Below are 23,715 nucleotides of genomic sequence, written 5' to 3' on the forward strand. Positions count from 1 at the left end.
TGGGTGCAGCGCCGGACGCCGGACAGTGCAATGAAAATCCGGACTGTCCGCCCTAAAGCCGGACATCTGGCCACCCTACTCCTGACCCCGGCTTGGATTTCCTTATAGTACCACTTCGGATACCTGATCTCCCTCATCTGCTGGTGTCTGGTCAACTCTTCATCCTTTTGGCGTGTAGAATCATCCGGCTGGATTCCACTCCTTCCTCTGGGCTCGGACTGAACTTTATAACCAGGTTAGTGACTAACATGCTTGTATCGCCCTCTGTCAAAGTTTCGTGGTAACTAAAGCCAGGCTTACACTATAAGATTTTTTGCTCTTTTCAGGACAATTCTCCAGTTGTGCGAGATTTTTTGATCGGGCCAACTTTAGGCCTGATTGTGTGTCGTGTAGTGTGCAGGGGGTAACAAGGGATGATCAGCCTTTCATTTCCACCTACCGATCAGAAATCGGTCTGAAGAAATTCAAACATGTTTGAAATTCAGTAGTCCCGCATAAGGTGTTTGTGGGCAAATTGTTCAGTGTGCATGTGCAAACAAGGATTCTTCTTTTTCTTCCTCTCAGACAAAAACACATAAACATGGCGGGGGTGCAAGGGACATTGAGTTATTTCTGTAAAACTAACAGACCATACTAGACATGTTTCTCAGCCATGTCTTTGTCCAAATATGTCGTTGCCTTTTCTTTTTAGGGCTTTCAGCACAAAATTGCACGAATTGCCAATGCAGCGCGTTTCACTATAGTGAGCTTCCTATTCCTCTTCTACTCATTTGGCTTCCGGATAGACGAATCAGAGTATTGCCATCTCACTGCGGAGCTGAGCCCGATGTGGTTTTTAGACATACAATGTGAGCAGATAGATTGCATCAGCGTCAGTCCGCACAGTGTAAGAACATAAATCGCGAGCTGCGAACCCTTAAACCCTACAGTTTCATAGAGCAGTGTTAGCTGTAGCTGCGTGCAACGAAAAATCATACAGTATATGCCCGGGTTAACCTGTGTTTTTCCCTCTGCAGAGACCGCAGCCTTTTTGTTCTAGCTGCTGATTCGCAAATTTGTTAAGAAATTCAATAAACACTAATATAAATCAAGTCGGTCTGTCTGCCTAATGTCTGTGTATTTTCATTTTATATTAATGATCAAATACCAGTTGGCCATGAACATTTATCTTAGTACTTATTTTTCTTCAATAATCAAAATGGAGAAGCTAAAGGGTCAAAATCTAAATTACAAAAGTGTAACTTAGCTGTATTTAAAGTTTTGTCTTTGTCTATATCTGAAAAAAGTTATCTTTTAAAATTACAAGCATTAATTGTTTTATATAATACCTGTATGATTTTTAAAACCACTTCCACCCCTTGAAAACTCAGATGTATTCAGAAAATACTAGACAATGAATGATTTTCCTATCAAATTTACTGTGTATTGATGTGCAATACTCACAGCAGAGGACTTTGATGCAGGCGGCATGCAGGTTGTTCTCTGCACGGATCAATGATCTCATGCCGATGACTAAGAGATTACCAAAGCAGGTAATGAAAGCCATGACCCAAACAGAAACTCGCAGCACCATGTTCGCCAACAGGTCCTCAAAGGAAGAGATGCCATCTGTGTTGGGTTTGCAGGACCTCACATGTGGGGCATAGGAGCAGTACTGGAACTTCTTAAAATAGCTAATATTGACAAAAGAAAGCAAAAAAAATAAAATAAATAAAACATGCTTAAAATTGAAAATCTAAACAAAACACTTGTTATTCAGTGTTTTATTAGGATCGTACGTACATGTGGGAGAGGTTCTTCATGGGAAGGAACATTTTTGTCTGAATATCTGGGATTTCAATGCCCTCCACAGCCCTGCATACAAATATCATGCCTTAGTAGAGAGCAGGAGGCATACTGTTGGGACTCAATATAATAAACACATAAAAATTATCTTTAATAATTTCATAAGCTGCATTAATGTTTTAAAATATGTTTCAGATTGAATACATAATACATATTAGCTTTTGAAGGAGGACTGTTTTCATAGATAAAGGAAATCAATATGTCACTAAAGTAAGATGAACAGATGCCTGTAATTTCTGAGGACAGCCCTGTTTCTGGGAAATCTGTTTCTGATTAAATCCCAGGTTAAAGTCCAGAAACCTTCCCAATTTTTTAATATTTTATAAATGAGAAAGAATTTTGTTAGCCAGGTTCAACATTTATCACAACAATATTCATGTGTAATTTTAATTGTGTCTCTTATTTAGTATTGTTTTGCGGAAAATAGAGGTAAACTGTAAATAACAGAAAAACTACATGACGAAAGAATGATGAAGGGGGAGATATAATCATCTGATTAAATGTACATGAGCTGTTACCAAAAGAACACAATGTATAGATTAGTTTGACATTTTGTCGACTTACAAAACTAGTCAATTCATTATTTTTTAAAGTTGGCATTGACATATATATATAATACAATGTAATTAGGAGAATTGTCAGCTCTGATGGATTTATCTGAAACAAATATCTAATTTTATTTGTTGAAATTTTCCTAATTCAATATATTCTAAATGTAAAATGTAAAAAAGGAAATCTTAATTGTATTGTGACCCTGTTGAAGAAAAAAAAGAAGATAAAAGAGAGTTGGAAAATAAAAAGTGATAGAAAGGAGACTGAATAAACGATAAAAGTTGAAAGGTTCTGCTAAAGAATTGAAGTGAGAAGAAAGAAAAGAAGAGAGTAACAGCAGAAGAAAGTTTGATAGAGAGAGAAATAAAGCTGTCTTATGGAAATATACATCAGTATCCACACCTCCTTCATCATATTTTTAATACCCTATCATTGTTACTACTACTGTTACTTACACAGGATTTTTATTGCTTAAATATGGGTAAATATGTAAAAATAAAAATAAAAAATTGATATCAAAGTTTGAATTGTCCCTGGTTTTAAGATAAATAAATCCATTACATTGGATTGTTCAGAGATGCATATTTAAGAGTATCTTTCTATACTTACAGAGACTGAAGCTGTGTCAGGCTATTGAAGTGGCTTGGATGAATGCGGAGAAGGGGATTGTAGGATATATTTCTACAAAAAGAAAGGGTTAGTTGAAAAGTCAATGTGAATTCTAATTGAAAATACAGAAAATATGCAGCCAGTCTGAAAGTGACCATAAAAGAAAGATGAGGTTCTAAGCCATGTAGTTGGAAGTAATAATGACAACAATTATCCTAATAATAATGATAATACTAAATAACATTCATAATGCCCTTCACATAAGTAGCTTACCTAAAGTGTGGGTAATACAAATTAATGTCATATCTTTATTATAAAAAATGTAAGTTAAATATAACAAAATAACATTTAAGTAGTAGTCTTTGTCTGCTATTTGATCCCTGCAATCTCGACATAGATTATGCTCTACACAGCTGGATTTATCTTCACCAACTTAACTTAACAGCAGATTTACCTACGATTCTTCAAAACAAAGTATGCCCCCCGTCATTTAATGAAAAATAATGCTGCTTTGTGTGAAGCTCGTTAAAATACATTAAGGGAGAAAATAAAAACCCTCATGCCCATGCCGTTAGATGTGATGACTCTAAATAATCAATTTTTATTTTCAGAAACATGACACAATATTTAAGTTCAGTCATTTTCCTTTTTTCCATCCCTCCCTCCCTTTGTCCGTCCATTAATTTTTAAGGTTTTCAAATATTTTTAGATTTTATATATCCTTGTTTGATTTCTGTTTTAATTGTTTAATTAAAGCTCTTTTCTATTTTTCATTAAAGACACTCATGTATCTGAGTGTCTGCTCTGTTTTGTGTACTTTTTCTTCTGTCTTATTACTCCTGATAGTTATTTGGAAGTTTTTTTTTTGTATTATACCCACTGCTGCTTTGCTCTTATTAATATAATACTGTATTATTTAATAAAAAAAGAAAAAAACATGTTTATTCACTATAGAGCAGGGGTCTTCAACATTTTCAAAGCCAAGGACCCCCAAACTGATTGCGAGAATGAGCGGAGACCCCTTAATTATATATATTGTATGAAATTGTGTTATATCAAACTGGTCCTATAGTCACTCTATTACTGATGGAGTCATGTAACGAAAGTAATTTCTCCCAGGGATTATTAAAGTATTTCTGAATCTGATTCCTGGTTGATGGGACAGGTGTTGTGAATGAAACGGTGCCCAGGTTTGAAAGAGCACCTGTGTGTCGCTGAATGTGTGCATTGATGACTGAAAGACATCTTCTGCTTTCATTTATCTGTTTACTACAGTGTGTTGAATTCATGTTAATGTGTATTTAAAGACATTTTAATTAGTGCAAAAAATTGCAGGAGGGAATATAAAAAAAAGGACTCAATCAAGACTTTCGCAACCCCCATGCAGTACCTCCGCGGACCCCCTAGGGGTCGCGGACCCCTTGTTGAAGACCTCTGCTATAGAGTATTGATTAGGGCTTTTTATAGCAAATTTACCAGACTGTAATACTATTTTATTATTATATTAATGAATAATATAATTCTCTTTGATATTCAGTTAACTAACTATAAACAAATTATATTTGACAAATGTTAAGAAGCTGATTAAATAACAAAATTTTCATGTCTCATGATTTTCCTATCACATAATAAAAAAAAAGTCTGTTCTGTTCTACTTGATTTTCCCTTTTTTCTCTCCAGCAGGATTAAACTCTCTGAGTCCTATCTTAAAACCTCCAATTCAAACAGTGACTTCACTACTAATACTCAGGGTCACAATGTTCACATAATAAAGAAGTTCTTAGTCTTTGTAAAATTAGTCACTCACAGTTTCAGGAGGGACTTGGAGAGGCTCTTGAATGTGTTTTTTGGCAGTTCATTGATCCTGTTTCCAGAAAGGTTTCTGAACAGGATTAAAGAGAAAAAAAGGGACAAAGGGAAAATTAGCATATTTCACATATATATAAAGAATTGTGATTCAGTAACAGCATTAAATAAAATGTATTAATAATTTATCTTTCTTGTTTTTTTCTTACTTTTTCATCACAACTTTACAGCTAGATATACCCACATGGTTTTCTAAATATCGTATAAATAAGATTAGGAAAAGCGTGTCAGGATTTTGATACCATCTAACTGGACTATAATTTGCATAACCACATTTTGGAAGGACAGCTTACAGTCTTTTTGAAATGTACCTCTACTATTTTACAAAATCAAAATATATTTGTCCATTTTTCCTTTTCAAATGGCTTAACCTCAGTAAGATTGCATCGAAACAAACTGTGCATATCAATTTCCAAGTCCTACTTAAATTGAAATTGCAAAAAGTAATTTTTTCTTAAAATAAGAGCATTTTTTCTTGAATTAAGGAGGTAAGTGAGACACTTTACTAATGGAACAAAAAAAGTTACACTTAAAATAGGAAAAAACAATTGCATTGTCTAATTTCCATTGCATATTATCTAATTATCTTAATTTAATAGTAAAATACTCATTCCATTGGCAGATCATCTTATGTGCCTACTTAAATTAAGGGGAAATACACTTAATTGAGGATTTTTTTTTTTTTTTTTTAACAAATTTCTAGATTGTTTTTGCAGTGTGCCAAAGATTCCCAGTTGGCTTTCTGCATGGCTTTGACTGGGATATTCTAACACATGTCTACGCTCTGCTCTTATCTATTATCTCACAGCCCTGTCTCCTTGTTTAGGGACACGCTTTTTGAAAATAAACCTCTGTGCTGGATCTCAAGACTTTTAAGGCAGCCAAATGCTCCACTAAAACTAAAACATCTTGACCATGAAGCAAATTAAGTTGTTTTGTTCTCTCAACTCTGTCTTGGGGGTTTTCACTGTTTGTTCTCAATATGTCTAGCCAGAACTTTTTCCTGCAGCATGTCTGAGTCGTACAATTGGTCAGGTTTTGGACCTCTGTTTTATGTAGGAAAAGCAGGATTCCCCCCCCCCACTTTTGTTTTTCTGTCATAATTTTTTTCAGGTGCCGGAAATCCATACAGTTTAATAGTCTGATGATTGGCTGCTGGAGGTGGTGAAAAAATATGTGAACAAAATATGATCATTTGTATGATTTGTTCTCTACTATAAATAATGTAAAGCATTTTGTTCTACTCCCCAATTAAAAAACATAGCATAACGAAAAAAAAAAAAAAAAAAAACTCCTTTGCCTTTGTGCTGCTACTGCTGAATATTTGGAGGGAACACAAACTTTGTCCTAGTTTTTGGGACCATGGGAACTGGCCAGTATTTAATGGAGGCCTCCTGGACAGCTGTTTTTAAGCATAACCCACCCTACAAGTATGTTAAAAATGGCAGTAAATACTTCATTTAGTTTAGTAGCACTGCCTTGAAGGACATCCTGGAATAGCACCCAGCAGCCAGCTGTTATCTGCTTATTGACATTAGGAACTGTGAACGCCACTTCAGGAGTCAGCAGTATGGTTGTCTGGTCCCCTGGAGGTGTTGTTGTTCCTGTGACAGGTCAAGATGTTGAATCCCTCTGCTAGTGCTGGATTAAAACAGGTTGCCTAGATGATGGTTTTTGTAGTGCCATGAACTAGGGCAGTGTTAAAAAATATATCTTAGAAGTCTGAATCAATTCTCCTATTAATATTAATGGTTTTTACCAAAAACAAAGAAACTGTCTTTGAAATGTCCTTTAAATTGAAGCAATAAACAATTAATGGCAACAATTAATTATTTTTAATAGCAATGTTTAAGGATTATATATTAATTTAGCTTTTGACAAATGGCATTGCTATTGTTGTAAAGTTGCAGAATATCTTTGATAAACAACCTAATGAAAGAAAACTATGGAAAAAAAAACATTCATCAACCTGATGTAGAAGCAAAGAGCATGAATTTCAGTCTCAAATGAAGTAATTTTTACTTAATTTAGGGGAACCGGCCTACTGGTTAGGGCATAGGGCTTGGAATTCTGAAGTTGTGAGTTTGAAACCCACTCTCAGACTTCCACTCTGGCTCTCTGAGCAAGACCCTTAAACCCTGATTGCTACCCGGGGTAAATTTCTCCAATATGAGATCAATCAAGTTTATTTTCTATTATTATTAATTTGAGCACCTGTGTGCAGATGTAAATAGTTCCTGTGCACCTAATGACAAAAACAAAAAGTACTCACAGTTCAGCAAGCTTCCATAGAGACTGGAAGGTGTTTTCAGGGACTCTTGTGATCTTGTTGTCCATGAGTAATCTGAGCAGAACAAATTTGTAGTCAGAAATCATAAAATGCTGTTATGTAATAAAACATGCTGTGCTGGATTCCTGCTGTGGCTTTATGAAACCAAACCTACTGTGAATCTGGGAAGCTCTGTGAAAAACAAACTCTCGTTCACCTTAAAAATATGTTCTGCTTTAAAGTTTAACTTTAAATTTAAAGTTTTTGGTAATGAGATTGAGAAATACATACACATGCATTCAACATTGTTATTACAAATACAAAGAAAGGATTAAAAATCAAAATCATCTGCTGTGAAAAACGTTTTGTTAAAAGCTCTAAATGCTTGTTTAGGGCCAATATCCTGCTGCACAGGGTTCACAGAAAGTCGGGTGGAGCTAAAAAAGGGGAAATTCAGGAAGAAAACCTGTTAAAGGAGGCAAAATTCTTGAACAAGGAGTGAGGTGGTCAAACCAGCAGGACATTGACCCATTTAAAAATACAACTAATCAGGTATTAAATGTCTTTTCATAAAACTCACATTCTTGTAAGAAAATGTTTAATCGGTCTGATGTCATTATCAAATCCCATAGTTGTGTTTTTGTTAGCTATAAGCAGAAAACATTAATCATTAACTGAAATAAGGACTTGAATCACGCTAAGTATATTAAATACCCATAATGTGTTTTATTAGTTTAATTGTACTACAAAAATAAATGCACTCTGCTTTGCTGTAAACCTATGTAAGCTGATGCTTCAGCCAAAAAGTTGCTGACATTTAGTTATTTACTAATATTTGTTCATCCTGTTTCTTCCTGATTTACTTTCGCACAATCTGCCAAAACCACAGCATGTAGCTGGAAGTGTTTTTCTGCGCACTAAAAAAAGAGGAATATGACAATAATGACTTGGGATGAAAAGAAAAAAACAAATTTGTGTTTATTAGATGTCCATAAATATATCTAACACATGACTGTCAGCTAAGTGGAAGCATTTTTAGGATCCCGAAACACTGGAAATTTTGTCCAGCACAAAACATTTTAAATTGTCACAATCTTTTGATAATCAAGACAGTTTATCCAGTGTCTTAAACAGTTGAGGGCAGTATTTCATTTCTGCATCAAGAGCAGAACAAAACCGTTAAAGTAAGATTGTTTTTGCACAGTGATTGATTTTAGTTTGACCAGCTGAACTTTACTGAAAATGTAATATTTCAATTAGAGCAGCCCGAACTGTCAGCTTATGCAACACAAAACCTGTGTTGTTACAAAAGCTAAGTCTGCATGGGCTCTAACAAATCCAATGTTTTTTTTAGTTTTTTAACTAAACTGTTATATTCAGAGGATGACTACATAACTGCAGTGGAAAGTTATTTTTAACATTCACATGTGGCCAGATTGCTCCTACATTCTGCATAAAAGTTACAAAAGGACAAAAAAAAAGTGATGCTTCTCCATCATATACTCACAGGACTTCAAGTCTGCTGCATGTCTTCAGGATGGAATAGTTAAGAGTATGAATCTGGTTTCCCTCAAGATCTCTGGGATTAGAGAGAAATACAAGACAAAAAAGAGCTTTTTGTCTGACAGGATATAATGTAGAAGAAAATCTGAACATTGATGTAGGTACAAACATCAGACAAGAAAAAGTTTAAACCCGGTAGATTTAAATAAATATAAGTGTTATAAATGGTGAATGAAAGGAAAGCAACATAACATTCTGGGCATAGAATAATTTATCCCGATCTAGGGGGACTGCAAAGGTGTGATGGTATTTTTCTAGATTCAAAGCTTGGGCTTCAACATTTTTACTAACTGCAGAGGTTTAGGAATTTATTTTGACATCAAGCTACAATCGCATCACATCTTATATTACATTTTAAAACGTCAGTTTAGGATTGTGATTTTTCAGATTTGTTTAATAAATGCTGTAAAGAATGTTGTATGTAAGAAAATCAGATATATAAAACAGATCCTGTTTAAAATTCTGTAGAGGGTAATCATTGCATTCAATGTCAAAGTAATCAGGAGTAAGAATTAAATCACAATCTCTGACTTTTATATAACTAAATACATAGTTGGCTCATTTACAAAGAATGGGAGGAAATGCAGGTGGTATTAAAGATATTAACAGATAAAACTAGCTGATTATTAGCATACATATCAAGCTATAAATAAGGTTTTCCAGATCATATTTTCAAGGCAAAGCATAATAAGACAAAACAGGATTGGTCCAAGTCCAAAACCCTGTAGAACACCTGACATCACTTTGACGAACACTGAATCCACAGCCTACATGTGCAAAATGACATCTGTCTGACAGGAAGAGGTTAGACCAGTTTAAAACACTCCCTATTAAGACAACAGTTTATTTATGTCTTTGCACAAAAATTAGTTCTGGCTTTTTGTAAACATTTCTCAGCTCTAACTGGCCTGGCACAGAAACAAGAAACTGGCCATCGCCAGCAGGGACTAAGATGGTTTCAGCTGCGTAGTTTGCCATAATCATTGTTACTTTATTAATCGATATGTGGATTTGGGAAGTTATAAAGAAAAAATGTAATATTGGTCAGTTATTCCTTAATTCCTAGGATTCAATGAAGGCTTTAGAGAAATGGATTAAAGCCTAAATATTAAGAGTCACTTAAAGTAGAGCTCAAAATAATATTGGGATCACATAATCAGTTTCTCTGTCATATATATTTCATTAAATCATGTATCCTAGTAAAAATGTATTTATGTAGTTTTGTAGTGGAAGAACATTTTATTTGCAGTGTATTCCTATTTCATAGGTAAAACAAATCTATCAGGTTACTGACAGGCTTTAGCTGCCTGGAGACCCCTTAAATCAATTTAATTAACCACAAGCAAAACTAGTTCCAAAGTGGACTGCAGTCAACAAATCTCACTATCAAATACACTCTGTTTTTGCTTTTCTTATGAGTTTCTCCACTGGTGGGCTTGGCCTTTATATTCCGTTGTATTCTGTCCCATATTGACATGATTGCATCACACAGTGTGCACAGATATGTAAGCCATCCATTAAAATCCTTTGTTTCCTTACATCTCTCATGTGATCTCATCATTGGGATCTGGTGACTGTGGGGTTAATTCTAATGAACCGTACAGTAATCCTATGGTCATGTTAACAAAATGCATCTACATTACTTGAGCCTTTTGACATGGTGTATTATTCCATTGGAAATAGCTATGGACACAGTGGTCACCACAATCAGCTTTAACTGTGACCAAGCAGGATTAATGGAGGCTCTCATCTTGTTTACATTAAAATCTGGCTCCTTCATCTGCATGGTGCAGCTCATTCCACATTTTTCAATCTAATAAGGGTCCTATATCATGCTTTTTAAGCCTTCCATGTTCATCTATAGGCAAATATACTTCAAAATAATGCCTTAAGCCCCATGTTGATAATATTTTATTGTAAAATTTATATTTTTTTCTTTCAACCATGAAGAAAAACACTTTCCTTCCAAGCAAAGCAAATTCTCCTCATATGGGTGCCACATATTCCATGATGTCATTATAACACATTTTTTCTGAAGGCTGAACAAGGTCTAATACTTCTCAGGGCTCCCCAAAAAGATTCATAACTTAAATATTAGCTAAAAAAAAAAGGATAGGTTGCGGCCCTATGAAGATTAGCTACTAAAAGAACCACTTTGTCTGAAATTTAAGCTGGAATCATCATGCTCTGCTTTACATATGCCCTCCCTGATCAAAGAAAGTCTGCATTTGTTTACAGTGCAGGCACAGCGGGTCTAATATCAGTGCTTTCAGAGAAGGGGGGGTCTATTCAGACAGCCGAACTAATGAAGATTAAATCAAGATGCTTATATCAAATGAAATACCACTTTGTGCATGATTTTGATTGAGGGATAGCACCATAACAAGGTTAAAAGCTCAAGAATGTTGATTTTGCATGATCAATTATGGTGAACCAGTGTGAACTGCAGCTTAGTTCCCTCTTCTCAGTTGACAGGGTTCATCAGCTGGGTGCTCTTCTTTGGCTTTTATTTCAAGGTTCAATGTGATTGGATTCTCCATGTTTACGCTGTAAACAGTGGTTATTTAAATCATGTTCTCTTTCTATTATATTCCACCAGTCTGTGCTTTCTCGTCTGACCTCTGACATAACCGTAGCTCCTATATTCACATGACTACCATTCAAAGGTTCCTTTTCTGACTGTCCCCCCAGTAAATTAGTAGTTTATGAAATACTCTTACCAGCCTATCTGAAAACAACAACTGTGCCTTGTCCAAAGTCACGTAAATCCTCTTTTCCCCAATTTCCCAAATGGGTTAAACATTAGCACGTTGTTCTCACCACTTCTCAATGCCTAATAGCATCAACTGAGTTGCTGCTTTGAAATAGCTTATTCTTGCTAACAGGTAATTGAAAAGCCAAATAGAATAAAGTGGCCAGTGAGTGTAACTCTGCTTGTATCACCAGGGAACGAGCAGGTTGCTTTTAAACAACAAAACCAGTCAAAGCACCCAAAACCTAAAAAAATTGTCACAATCATCCAGCTCCCAAAGCAAGCACGTCAGCAAAGAAGGTGACTTCAAAGTTCCTCAGGGTTTTTCTAACAAATAAAGCATGCCATAAGCTAAGCAACCAGACACTGTTAGCGTTAAAATCGTAGGAAAGCGGCTGTTCCAACCTTTGCAGTTTCGAATTCTCCCGAGTGGTGTCCGACTTTACACAAGTAAATAAAGTGAATGTGATTGGTCGTTTATCAAGGGGGCGGGATTGTTGTGGCAGAAGGTTCGCAAGCAAGGTTGGTTGTGGACAATTTATCGGAGGCATCTTGATAACCAGTTAGCAGCTTAGTGCTAGTAGGTTCCCAATGGGAAATTACTTTGGGACCATGTTGCACTTAGCAACGGCACTTTTAAGGACTTCTATGGACGGCAAAAACATGCAAGAGGACAGTTTTGTGTCGGAGGTCGTGGATGAGTCTCCTCCGTCATACATTCTTTATTTAGAGGAGGAAAGTGGGGATGAAGATGTTGTGGAAGAGGACGCCAGGGCAGCAGAAGCTTGGTTTGGTGTAGAAGGCTTACAGCCGTACAAGTTTGAGCCCTTGCTTCGCAATGCTGCCAGTTATGTTAGCTCTACACCTGCCGAAGACACAAACGTCCTTCCTAATGAACACTGGGATGTAAAGTTTAATTGTTGCGTATATTAGCACATTAGTACAAATGAATCTTGATGCTATGACTGAAAAAAAAATGACTGACAGATGACATTTGATATATGATTGGCCAAATTTCGGTGTACAAGCTGACGTATAACTAACTGGCCTGCATAAAATGACAAAAAAAATCCCCACAGATTTTAATTTTTTTTTTAAATACAAATTTTCCAACTTTTGGGACAATATGGGCTGAAACAGAGTACATTTTTATATATGTTTAAGCCAGAATGATTTGACATTTAAATATGACTTCCCTACGACTTTAAACCTTTCCTATGAAATAAACGTTTTAATCGGAAAAGGAGTAAATAAAAAAAATGAAGGTGCTTCTGAAGCAGGATAACAGTTGTTAGCACTTACAAGCCTCTGTTGAATCGTCGTTATTGCCCTCAGAGATGCAGTCAAACAGCATGAAAACAAGAATATCTGGACTTGTGAAATGGATTAGAGTGTTGAAGGCAGCGGGATACGTGTTCTGGAGATTACTTGTGTTGAGACTGCTATTTTTAACAAGTGCACTAGATAACAAGTGATAAGAATCTTCCAGTATAACAACTGCCTAGTGATCTGTGGATTCGTATGTCACAGTAGTCTGGATTTTCTTTCTTTATGAAGATACGCCTTATCAGAGAGAGATCAGAAATAATTCATTTGAACAGGTGTGAGCTTGAGTTTAATTTAAATTCGATTTCATACTATAAATGTTCTAATCCAAAAGAAAATGAAAGCCTGGGGGTTTTCTATAGTCTGCTCCAGTAATTCAGACAAAAAAGCTACAGACAACATGAGGTTATAGTGGATTTTGAGGCTCATGCTGCATCTCCTGCGGCTGGTCAAGCTGACCGACCACTGTGACATTAGCTGAAGGTGCCCGTCAATAAAAAACCTCTCTCTGCATCCTTTTTAATATGTGCTTATATTCACTCACGTGCACACAATAAAAAGACACTCACTCTCCCCTTTGAGCATACAAACATCAACCGAATCCCACACTACACACCTGCATACAAACAAGTACACTGTCAGAGCAGACTCACAGCCAGTCCAGGGCAGGCATGTGTTGACAGAAGCTGGGATGAGGGAGCTGCTGCAGCGAAGTGCGCACCATCGATCTGAGGAGAGAAAGGGGACATTTCACAGCACAGAGATTAGACTTTACACGGTGAGAGCAGCTGCTTTGATCACTGTGACTTGCAACTTGAACATCCTTTTCTTACACTGGTTGTACTCCAGCCTCTAAGTGGAGAGGGTAGAATGACTCAGACTGAGGTCAAACGAAATTCACAGTGAAATAAACTCTAGTGAATACTTTATGAGCCCAGAAAATGAAACTTGCTTTTTTTGTTTGTTTGTTTCATGCACTTTCTTCTGACTGAATATACTTTGATATATGATCATTGTAGAAAAGATGGGAAGGTTTGCCTTTAATATTTAAGCAACCTATGCAAAACAAAAGACTATAAGACATCCGAGTATTCAGTGTTGAATGCTGGTGCCCACTAGGCGTGAACAAGTTTTTATGGTATATTTAATTTTACAAAGTATTATATCCCACAGAGTTCTCAGAAGACATTCAATTTCCTTATGTTTTCAGTTTGCAGGTAAAAAACTAAACAAAACAAGAAGCATAACAACAGAAAAAGTCGACTCTATATTAAAAATGTGTTTTTTACTTGAAACTCCAAAAAAAATGAATCACACAGATTAGGGTGACATACTTCTCCGTTTTGGTAACATTTTGTCTACTTGATGATATTCCCACACTGCAGCTAGTTGGACTTTATCTAATCTATCGTGCCAGAACTGTTGTTTTCTGACCTACCTTTTGCAATGAATTCTAAATGGCTCACCCACTGTAGCACCCTCATGAAAACATTAAAACATCCTCCCACGGCTGCTTTATAAAATCACTCTCTTCTTTGCTTGTCACCATTTTATGATTCCGCCTCTTCTTAGTCAACAAGTTTATGACTTTCTCTCCACAGTCCTTGCCCTTGCAGCTTCATTTCTATCATTTCTAGCAGAAGGTGTAAAGGCTATAGACAGAAGAACAAAAACACCTTTAATCTGTTTGGAGATAGTCGACAGTTAGAAGGAGGATGAGTATTATGATTTGCCAGCAACTTATCAATTTTAGAGGATCACATGTAAATATTTGCTTTGGTCAGATAAAAAAAAAAAAAGACCCCCAGGAGCCTTGAATTTTGCAGATACAGATAATTAATGCACTATTTATTATGTGCCGTCCATCAGCTTAAAAATTTCTCATACTTTAGGTGGCAACACTTCAGAGGTAATGAGAGTTTTAGAAAGAAACAAAACCCCATCTGGTCCTTTCTAGCGTAGTCCTCACCGGGGACCGACAAACACCCTTTGAAGAGGCGATGAGAATCAGAACACTTATGAGTTCAAGCATCGAGCCTGAGTTTTAGACGGACACATGCTGTGATGTATCCGAGCGGTGAACATACCCCAGAAAGAAAAAACAAACAAGGACAAAAACAAGTCTCATCCAGACAGCCTGTAAGCAAGTTTAAAGCAGAAAACAACTGTAAGCAATTTTCCAAAGTCAGTCAAAGTCAGATATGCTTCTAGTAAAATTCAAGGTGTCTAATGCTGAAAAATGTACTTGATGGGTGGATTAGATATTAAAATGCAGGATAATTTAAGAAATCATATCTAATACTAGTTATACTTCAGCTATAGCATCAAGGTGTTACTTTATTGTATCTCTTATACTATATCCTTTGGTTATGCTGTTCTCTTTACATCTCTTTGCAGGTGATGAAGCAGACTGAAGATGTTTAATCGTTATCTCCCTTTTGTCTCCTCTTTCTTTTATCTTTTCTCCCTTTTTTATGTTTTTCCTTTCCTGTTCTACTAACATTATAATGACCATATAATCTGTAATACTCCCTTCATTAAGTATAATAAAACTATTTATATGCATAAATCAATCGGAACACTATGGCCATACCCTTACTGCTCCACTTGTTAAAGTAAAATCTGTTGGGCTCTTTTTGGCATCAAGACAATTATTCTTATTGCCACATTACCAGACAGGACACTGTTAAAAAAGAAAGAAAGAAAAAAAAGAGATCATATCTAAAATACATAAAAAGAACAAGGTAAACAGTACCCACATTCTCATACATATTGAGAATGTAAGGAGAAGGATTTCCATTTTTAACGAATAAGATTGAATTCGGATCTACCTAGTCATCCAAGAAAAGCTTGAAAATGATTTGCCCCTTGAATTAAGAATCTTTCTTTGCAAAGTAGCTTAAGTTCAGGCAGATTATCTGGATAAAGAAGATCCGTGGACAGAAAATTTCAAATCTCAGTCCTTGTTGAAGATGATCAGTTTGATTGGCCTGAATTAGAGCCTTGGATCAACGTCCATTTGTTTTCCTATCACCTCTGACCCAATGATATGCAAGGACAAAATAAATCAGTGTTAGTCTAATCTGACTAGAACATCCTGTCCATCCTGCATGCTGTGTCTCTAGGGCTTGTGACAAACTGAAAAAAAAAAAAAAGAAAGTTGGATGGCTCTTTCTTAAAATGTGACTTTCTTATTGAACATTGCCATGTAAACTAGTCATGGATATCTGATGCTTCAGTAAACATTTGCTGTGTTCATGGTAATGAAGAGAAATACCCCACAGCTGAGGTTTAGCTGTCTACCAGAGCACCACGGCCATCTGCGATGTTATTTTCCTCATTGCCTGCGTAACAATGAGCCGTTGTTACCTGTATATTGAATAAAGATAACAGTTGAACACAGATACTGGCTTTGTAGATTAGTTTGTTTTTGGTGCAGTTGATTAGTTTGGGATGTGATTTCTTTGGTAGGCCTCATCTTGTTTTCTTTTTTGTAAAAAGGTATGTTGATTTCACTTTTAATATTTTTTGCTTAACTATTCCTAAAAGCGAAATGCATGAGTTAAAGAGGTAAAATATCAAAGCTCACCTCTTCTGTTTCCCTCTCCAGGCAGGTGCGCACAGGAGTCCACCATTGGAGAATTGAAGTTACGTTTTGAGTATTTGTTTGGGTTGAATTAAAATATTTCAGTTTTGTCTTGATTGGTAAATGTGCTCCTTCATTAGCTGTTCATTTATTTATTTATTTTTTCTTGTTATATTGCAGCTGTATATCCTTTTATAAGGGTTTCTTCCAATTTAGTTCACCTCTATATAAGAAACATGTTTGCCATTGTCCTGTGTTGGTGGGGTTTGGTTGATTTGCTGCACCAGAAAAAAAAATAAAGACATTGCAGTGGAAAACTCTTTGGAGCATGTTTTTCTTTCAACCGGATTGGGTCCCACCTCCAAGACTACTTGGCCTCCTGTCGAGCATTCAACAGCCTGGCTGGTCAGCTTCAAAGGACACTTGTTGTGGTTGCTCATGCTATAAGAACAGTTTCTTCCCATCTGCTATCAGCCTTATCAACATGGCATAGAGACCACAGGGACACTGACACTGTCTGTCTCTCACCACAGTTCAGGACCTCAGAAGCTACTCCAACGTAGCATCTCCAGACCTCCTGTGTGACATTTAATGTCTCCAGAGATAAATTTCTCCAATGTTAGATCAATGAAATTGAATTAGTGTGTATACAGAAAATAGCTATATACAGTATGATTGTATGTTTTATATTGTATATAGCTATAGATTCTGAATATATATATATATTTGGCTGCACCAAGTCAAATTCCTTGTAAGTGCAAAACTACTTGGCAATAAACTTGATTCTGATTCTGGTTTTAGCAGTTGTGCAAAATAGGTGGCTTTTATTATTTATTTGTATTCGAGTACATGGGAAGAGACTCTTAAAAACATGCATACTTTTACCTCCACTGAACAATCATCTGCAGATGTCAGTTTAGCCTTTAAATTCCAAAAAGAATACATCACAGTCTGAGATTATAGGATGACAAAACATCAAAGATTTCAAAGGAGATACTAAAATCTTTTCAGCCAGTTTACCAAGACAGATGGCACACACATCATCTTCCCCCAAACATCCAGATGAGCCATCAGGAAGTGTTGAACCTCTTGAATCCAGCTATATACTCAGCAATGTATCATGTACACCATAGAGATTAATCTCAGTGAAAAAGCGAAGTGATATAAAAGATAATAAAACAGAAAATGAACTTATCACATGCATTTACTGTTGCTTTTAGATTAAAAGGTGATTTCTTATTTTACATTTCAGACCCCCAGCTAATGAATATATGCTGGCTTCAGTTTTGGTTGTTTGTTTAAACTTAAACAAAAATCACCAAGATGGCTTTCATAAAGCTGGATGAGGTATAAAAGAAAATTAAAGAAAGTCTTTATAAAAGTGGGGATTCGTTTATCCACCAGCAGTCAAGAAAACTTTGGCAATGTAGCTAAACTCCCATGATCCTTTGCAAACACAGAGGCTTATTACATCTTCATCTCTGTTTGTGTGATCTGATGACGTCTATGCCAGAAATCTTCATTCTCTTATTAAATCAGAGGCCTTATTCAGTTCTGTGACATCCGATTAGCCTTATGGGATGTTAACCTCTGCAAGAATAAGTCTTTGGCTGAATAAAATAAATATAATTAAAAAACAGCAAACATTTATGGAAAAATGACATCTTCCTGTCACGATCCACACTGTCAACATTTCAATTATTTGCACTCCCTTGTTTTCTGTTAATCCCTGTTGTATTTGAATTGTTTTTTCAGTCTATTCCCTCATTGTCTGGTCCTATGTTTATTTTCCCATGCTGTTACCTTTGTCCCTTGTATCCAGTAAGTTTATCCCTATTCGCTAAGAATATATCCTTTTTTTAAATGCACCTGCCAATATCCTTTTGAACCTTTGGTCCTTTGCCACCAAAATTCATCACACTCTCCTGCATGATTTATGCTTTAAAACTGACAGTATTTATATAAAAAAAAATGTTTTAGCTACACCAATAAAAGATTGCATTGCAAGTCAGGGAGTGAAAGGATCATTAATAATCTAAAAAGCATCTGTGTTTAGAAACCAGCAAAAACAACTGACTCATTGATTGGACTTTTAATTTACTATGCCCCAAAGTCCTAAAGATAACATCTCGACAGGCTTTGGATTTTGTGTCAATTTCAGTGCCTCAAAATGTTAATTTCTGCTCTCAAACCTTTATATAAACCTGCAAAATTTCCTAGTTGATTTCTAAATATCCATTGGAGACCTTAGGTAGACCTAGAAATATAGAATTTAATTTTGCTTTGTCTTTGCTTTGTCTTGTGCTGGGAAAAATGTAGCCAATTAAAATCTGCTTTTAGTCTCCAAGTAGAGCCTCAAACAGTTGGTGTTCTGGATCCTTCTAACCCTGACTGTTAAATAAAATGCTTGCACAATTTGATCAGCGCATCAATTATGTTTTAAACCATAGTCTGTGGATGTTTTCTTTATAGTCAAAGGGGGAATTGTGCTGCTTTGATTATAGCTTTTGGAGAACAATTAAAAGGGTTGCACTTTGGAAGTATCAGTAGTTTACACCTGTCATTTAGCGCCTTAACAGACTTTGCACAGAACATACCGAAGTGAGGAAAGGTGAAACAGATTAACGGGTTTTACCTTTCAGAGGTGCAAATGATTTTAAATATAACAGAGTCAAAAAGCTTCCATGTGATCTGTGCTTTGGAAGCTCTGAATCAGCTGTGTTAGCACTACAAGTGTAATATAATAACTACAAAGGACATAAAATAAAGATCAAAGAAACAGATGTAATTGTGTATGGGGGTGTGTGTATGGGGGATTGTTGGTCTAGTGGTTACAGCAGTGTGCTTGTGCTCTGAGAAGGTTGCAAGTACCCGGTTTGTGCCCCAAAGCCTCCAGTGTGGGTTCCTGAGCAAAACCCTTAACCATGCATTGCTCCCTGCGTGCCACCCTATGGCAGCCCACTGCTTCCCAAGGGGATGGGTTAAAATGCAGAGAGTGAATTGCCCCATTGTGGGACAATAAAGAGGTTTACATTACATATAAAAAGAAAGGGCGGTTATATTTTATAACAATCACGTGTTATAGCAACCCATCTTACCAGATCACTACTGATTGTGTTTTTTTTCTTCTGATTATTAGATAAACAAAAGATGGACTCACAGAAATACTAGAGAACGGAGTCCAAAGAAGGTCTCATGGGTCAAGCTGTTAACCGGGTTATGGTCCAATATCCTGGTAAGAAAAAAAGGAACACATTTTATATATATTTATTTTCATGCATGTATTAAAACAACACACATATGAATAATGCTAGTGTATTACTTTGTTATGTATGTGTCTTTAAAGACTGATAAACTTCAATGACAACACATTCTTTAAACAAAGGCTCGGCTGCAAAGGTTTTGGCAAACCCTTTGTAGATAAAACTGCTTTAACATGTTTTACAAAGAAGTCAAAAAAGTCTCAGGTCTCCCCAATGGGGAGTTTGAACCACTCTTCCTACAGACCATTTGCAAAGCTTGACATTGGTATAGATTAAATAAAAAGTCTCCACTTCTAAGTATGGGTTCAAAATTCTGGCAGAGTTCTGATGCAATACTATGGCGTCAAGATTCTGCCAAAAGTGCACACAGTAGTAAAAACTCCTCAGAGCAGCTTTACTTCATACACACTCATAAACTACTCATTACATGTTTAATGTATTACATGCGCAAATAATGTACCACAAGGCCACAATATATCACACAATGAGTGCTTTTTCCTCTTTTCTGCGCATGTCATTGATTTCCACACTTGCTCATCAGTCTCCCTCCATCTTATGTGTGGACCTGTTTCTGCTAGCTTCTATCAACTTTTGTCACTTTGAAGGCGTTACCCACCACACAAACCAACAAGCCTGTGGTTGGCTATTTTTCAGTAATTCCTGCATCTTGAGTTGTGACATGTTGCTAAGGCAACCAGTGACTGTCTTCCCATGTCCAGGTAAAGTTTGAGCTAGCAGAAACTATCAGGGTATTTTGCCAGTTGTTCCAGCAGTTCCAGTAGTTATACAGACCATGTTATATTAAGATGACTTTGCTTAGCAGCTCCTGAAGGGAAATGGTTAGGCTGAAGTTGCTTGGCTAGTAGGAAGAAGAGCACAGCCACAAGAGGCAGGATTTCCTGAAAAGTTGCCAATCACAGACAAAGCAATAAAAGTTGACATGAACCGCACGGAAACAGGTCCACACACTGGTAGGATAGAATCTATAGGAAAATAAATGGCTCACCACAAGCGCAGAAAAGAAGCTTGCCCTAATGGGTGTGATATATTTGGGGTTTCATAGTATACAATCTGCACTCATAGAAGATTCAAATTGTTGATGGAGGGTACTTTAGATGTATTTGTTTTAAAAAAAAAAAAACTTTATCATTTGAGTATTTATAACACGTATGGACCTTTGGCAGAATTCTGATGCATTATTATTCATTCCAATAGTTCACCGTCAAACATACAGTACTCATCCATGCTGTTTATTTATATATTCACCTTATCCCACTTTTGTAACAAAGACAATAACCCAGTCAGGGTTATTGTGAGAAATATTCAGGGGTGTTACTTGTATGTATTTGGGTCAGTATGCCCATTCAACAAATTTGAACTTATCCAACCAGTAGTTGTCTTTTAAAGTTCTTGAAAATGTTGTTTCTTATGAGTTCAAGCCCTCAAATCATCCTCAAGACTTTAAAATAAACTCATATTACTCAATCAAACCCCAGGTGAGTGGATGCAAACCTCTGACTGGGGCTGCAGTAACGTGTGTGTATATCATAGATATGTTACTTACAGCCACTCTAAATGATTCAGATCTCTAAACACATCTGGACTGAGGGTGGATATCAAGTTGTCACTCAGAAACCTGAAAGAAGAAGTAGGAAAAGCAAATAAAACAAAAATCAAGAACATATCGCCATCTGATGAATCCAGAAAAATGTAAACTAAGAAAGAACAGAGAAGAACCAGGTTGCTAATAAGTGCATACATTGAGATTAGGTCAGGAAAACTGCATAGGAAGGAATATATAATCATTATTTTGTTTTTGTGAACTGGAATCTGTCTATGATATGATCTTGGGTTTTATGTTCCTTTTTTTCTACAAAATGACATAAATCCAAATCCTGGAAAAGGTTTGTGAACACAAAGTAGACTTAAAGTCTTTATTTGGAAAAATAACTTGATTTAAAATGCTTTTGTTTCTCATGAGAGTTCAAGTTTTGTACATGTTGATAAAACCTGTCAACCAGCTATCTACATTTTATTTACATTCACTGCATTGCCAGAAGGACTGGGATACGTGTGTTCCAACTCACATGAACTCTACTGACATCATATTCTTAATATGTTCCTAAAATATGCAGCAATAACGTGACAAAATTCCTTGATCTCAAACATGATACTGTAAAAACAATCTGTCTTGCATGATTAAGATTTATTTAATTTGGCATTTTTGATGCTAAACAATGAAAATAAATATCAGGCTTGACCTTATTTCTGATTACTTTGTTTAATATTATCAGACCAAATAGAGCGGCTCATATAGCACAGGGACCTCTTCCTAACTGACATGCTTTTCATAAAGTTGGGGACTTTTGCACACACTGTGCCTTGGTGTGCACCATCTCTGATGTTTCTGGCCTACCAGTCTGCGGCTAAACGACCAGTTTTCTTCAGTGCTTCATCTGTATGATGCCACACTGAACACTTTCTAGTGAAGAAATTTTAAAAAATGAATTTACTGCTCAGGTGGGCTTTCTGTTACCATACTACCCTGGAATTCACTGGGCTCCTGAAAATGAGCCATTCTTTCACAACCTGTAGAAACGGTCTCGGCTCGATTTGATACATCTGTGCTAATAAAAATGATTGAAACACTTGAATTGAATGTTTTGGGTGAGTTTCAACCCCTTTGGCAGCGTAGAATAGATTTGTTTGGATGCTGTTATTCTAAACCTCAGGACTTTGCATCAGCAGATGTGCATTTTTTATGTCTTAATTTTACAGTTTTGGATATTTGGCAAATCAAACAAGTCAAAAGAATGCAAAATACTCTCATTAGTTTAAGACCATATTTGAAATGTTAATACAGTAAATAACTAATTGCTGCTCTACTAAGAATTGGATGCAAATTGCCTTAAAAAATGGTGTTCACCAGCTCTGAACCTGAAAGATAAGCTTATTTAGAACCTTACATTAAGTTTCATTTACTGTAACTGTTCTGTGGAGATCAGTGGTATTTCCTTAAGGAACCAACATACTTACAACTTTTTAAGACTGTACAGTCCACGGAAGGCGTGCTTTGATATGGAATGAAGGGTGTTATTTTGCAGGAATCTGAGAACAGAGAACAAAAAATATTTTTCTCCTGAAGCTCTGCTCTGCAAGACATTGTTAACTGTATATGAATTCAATACATACATGCATGTGTGGAACATAAAATTAAATTTTTTTAAAGAATGAAAACAGTTTTCTCCTTGATTATTCTCATACGCTACAACCAGTATATGATGCATTTTATGTCCGCCAAAGAAAAACCTTATAAGTTGTAATGTTTCACAAAGGTTTGGACTTTGTTTTTGCTTTTTTCTGTCATTTTGCATCTTTAGAGCTTATCATTTATTATTTATCTTCACATATGAAAATGTTTACAGCCATTTGGAAATGTATTAGCAGTACAGTAAAAAAAAAAAACAAAGTCTTACAAGACACAGAGAAGGAGAAAACATCAAACAGGTAGACGGTAACTTGCTTTGGTTCTCTTGGGGAGTGTTGGCCTAGTGGTCAGTGCAGTGCGCTTGTGCTCTGAGAAGGTTGCAAGTACGCGGTTCAATCCCCACAGCCTCCACTCTGGGTCTCTGAGCTCCCCAAGGGGATGGGTTAAATGCAGAGGTATGGGGGAGTGGCGGTGTTCTGTCAGGCTAGCATACCTATAGTCAATATGCACGTGCAAGACGTCAGATTTGTGTTTATCCCTCAGTTGTGAATGAAAAATGTACTTTAAACTACCTCGGTGGGTGTGTATCCCTTCAGTAATATACAAGAAAAAAAAAATAATTCAATGTCAGATTGCCATATGCTTCAAAAAACACAGAAAGTTGAGTAAGTAAATAGTTTTTTGTACATGACTAAATGGATACATGCCCATCGGGGTAGTTGAAAGTATATTTTTTGTTCAAAACTAAAGGAATAAACTAAAGGAATAAACGTGAATAAACTAAAGGGATAAACGGGCATTGACTATGTGTATGCTGGTCTGACCGGGTATGCTCATCTGACAGAACACCCCACTCCCACTACCTCCACTCTGTGT

At 36.2% G+C, this 23,715-nt stretch overlaps 1 protein-coding gene across 1 annotated transcript in view; it reads right to left on the bottom strand.

Moving 5' to 3' along the window:
* The window catches only part of rxfp2 (relaxin/insulin-like family peptide receptor 2), a 112,341-nt gene that overhangs the window by 23,028 nt on the left and 65,598 nt on the right, over positions 1-23,715 (bottom strand). Inside the window, exons 6-15 of the mRNA XM_015380063.1 lie at positions 22,668-22,739; positions 21,196-21,267; positions 19,529-19,600; positions 13,436-13,510; positions 8,649-8,720; positions 7,145-7,216; positions 4,814-4,888; positions 3,007-3,078; positions 1,783-1,854; positions 1,444-1,673 (exon numbers count right to left, since the gene is read on the bottom strand). Of these exons, the coding sequence (XP_015235549.1) occupies positions 1,444-1,673; positions 1,783-1,854; positions 3,007-3,078; positions 4,814-4,888; positions 7,145-7,216; positions 8,649-8,720; positions 13,436-13,510; positions 19,529-19,600; positions 21,196-21,267; positions 22,668-22,739 (884 nt within the window). The remainder of the gene's footprint in view (positions 1-1,443; positions 1,674-1,782; positions 1,855-3,006; positions 3,079-4,813; positions 4,889-7,144; positions 7,217-8,648; positions 8,721-13,435; positions 13,511-19,528; positions 19,601-21,195; positions 21,268-22,667; positions 22,740-23,715) is intronic.

Source organism: Cyprinodon variegatus, unplaced genomic scaffold (genome assembly GCF_000732505.1).
Source record: "Cyprinodon variegatus isolate N-32 unplaced genomic scaffold, C_variegatus-1.0 Scaffold207, whole genome shotgun sequence".
Taxonomy (NCBI): domain Eukaryota; kingdom Metazoa; phylum Chordata; class Actinopteri; order Cyprinodontiformes; family Cyprinodontidae; genus Cyprinodon; species Cyprinodon variegatus.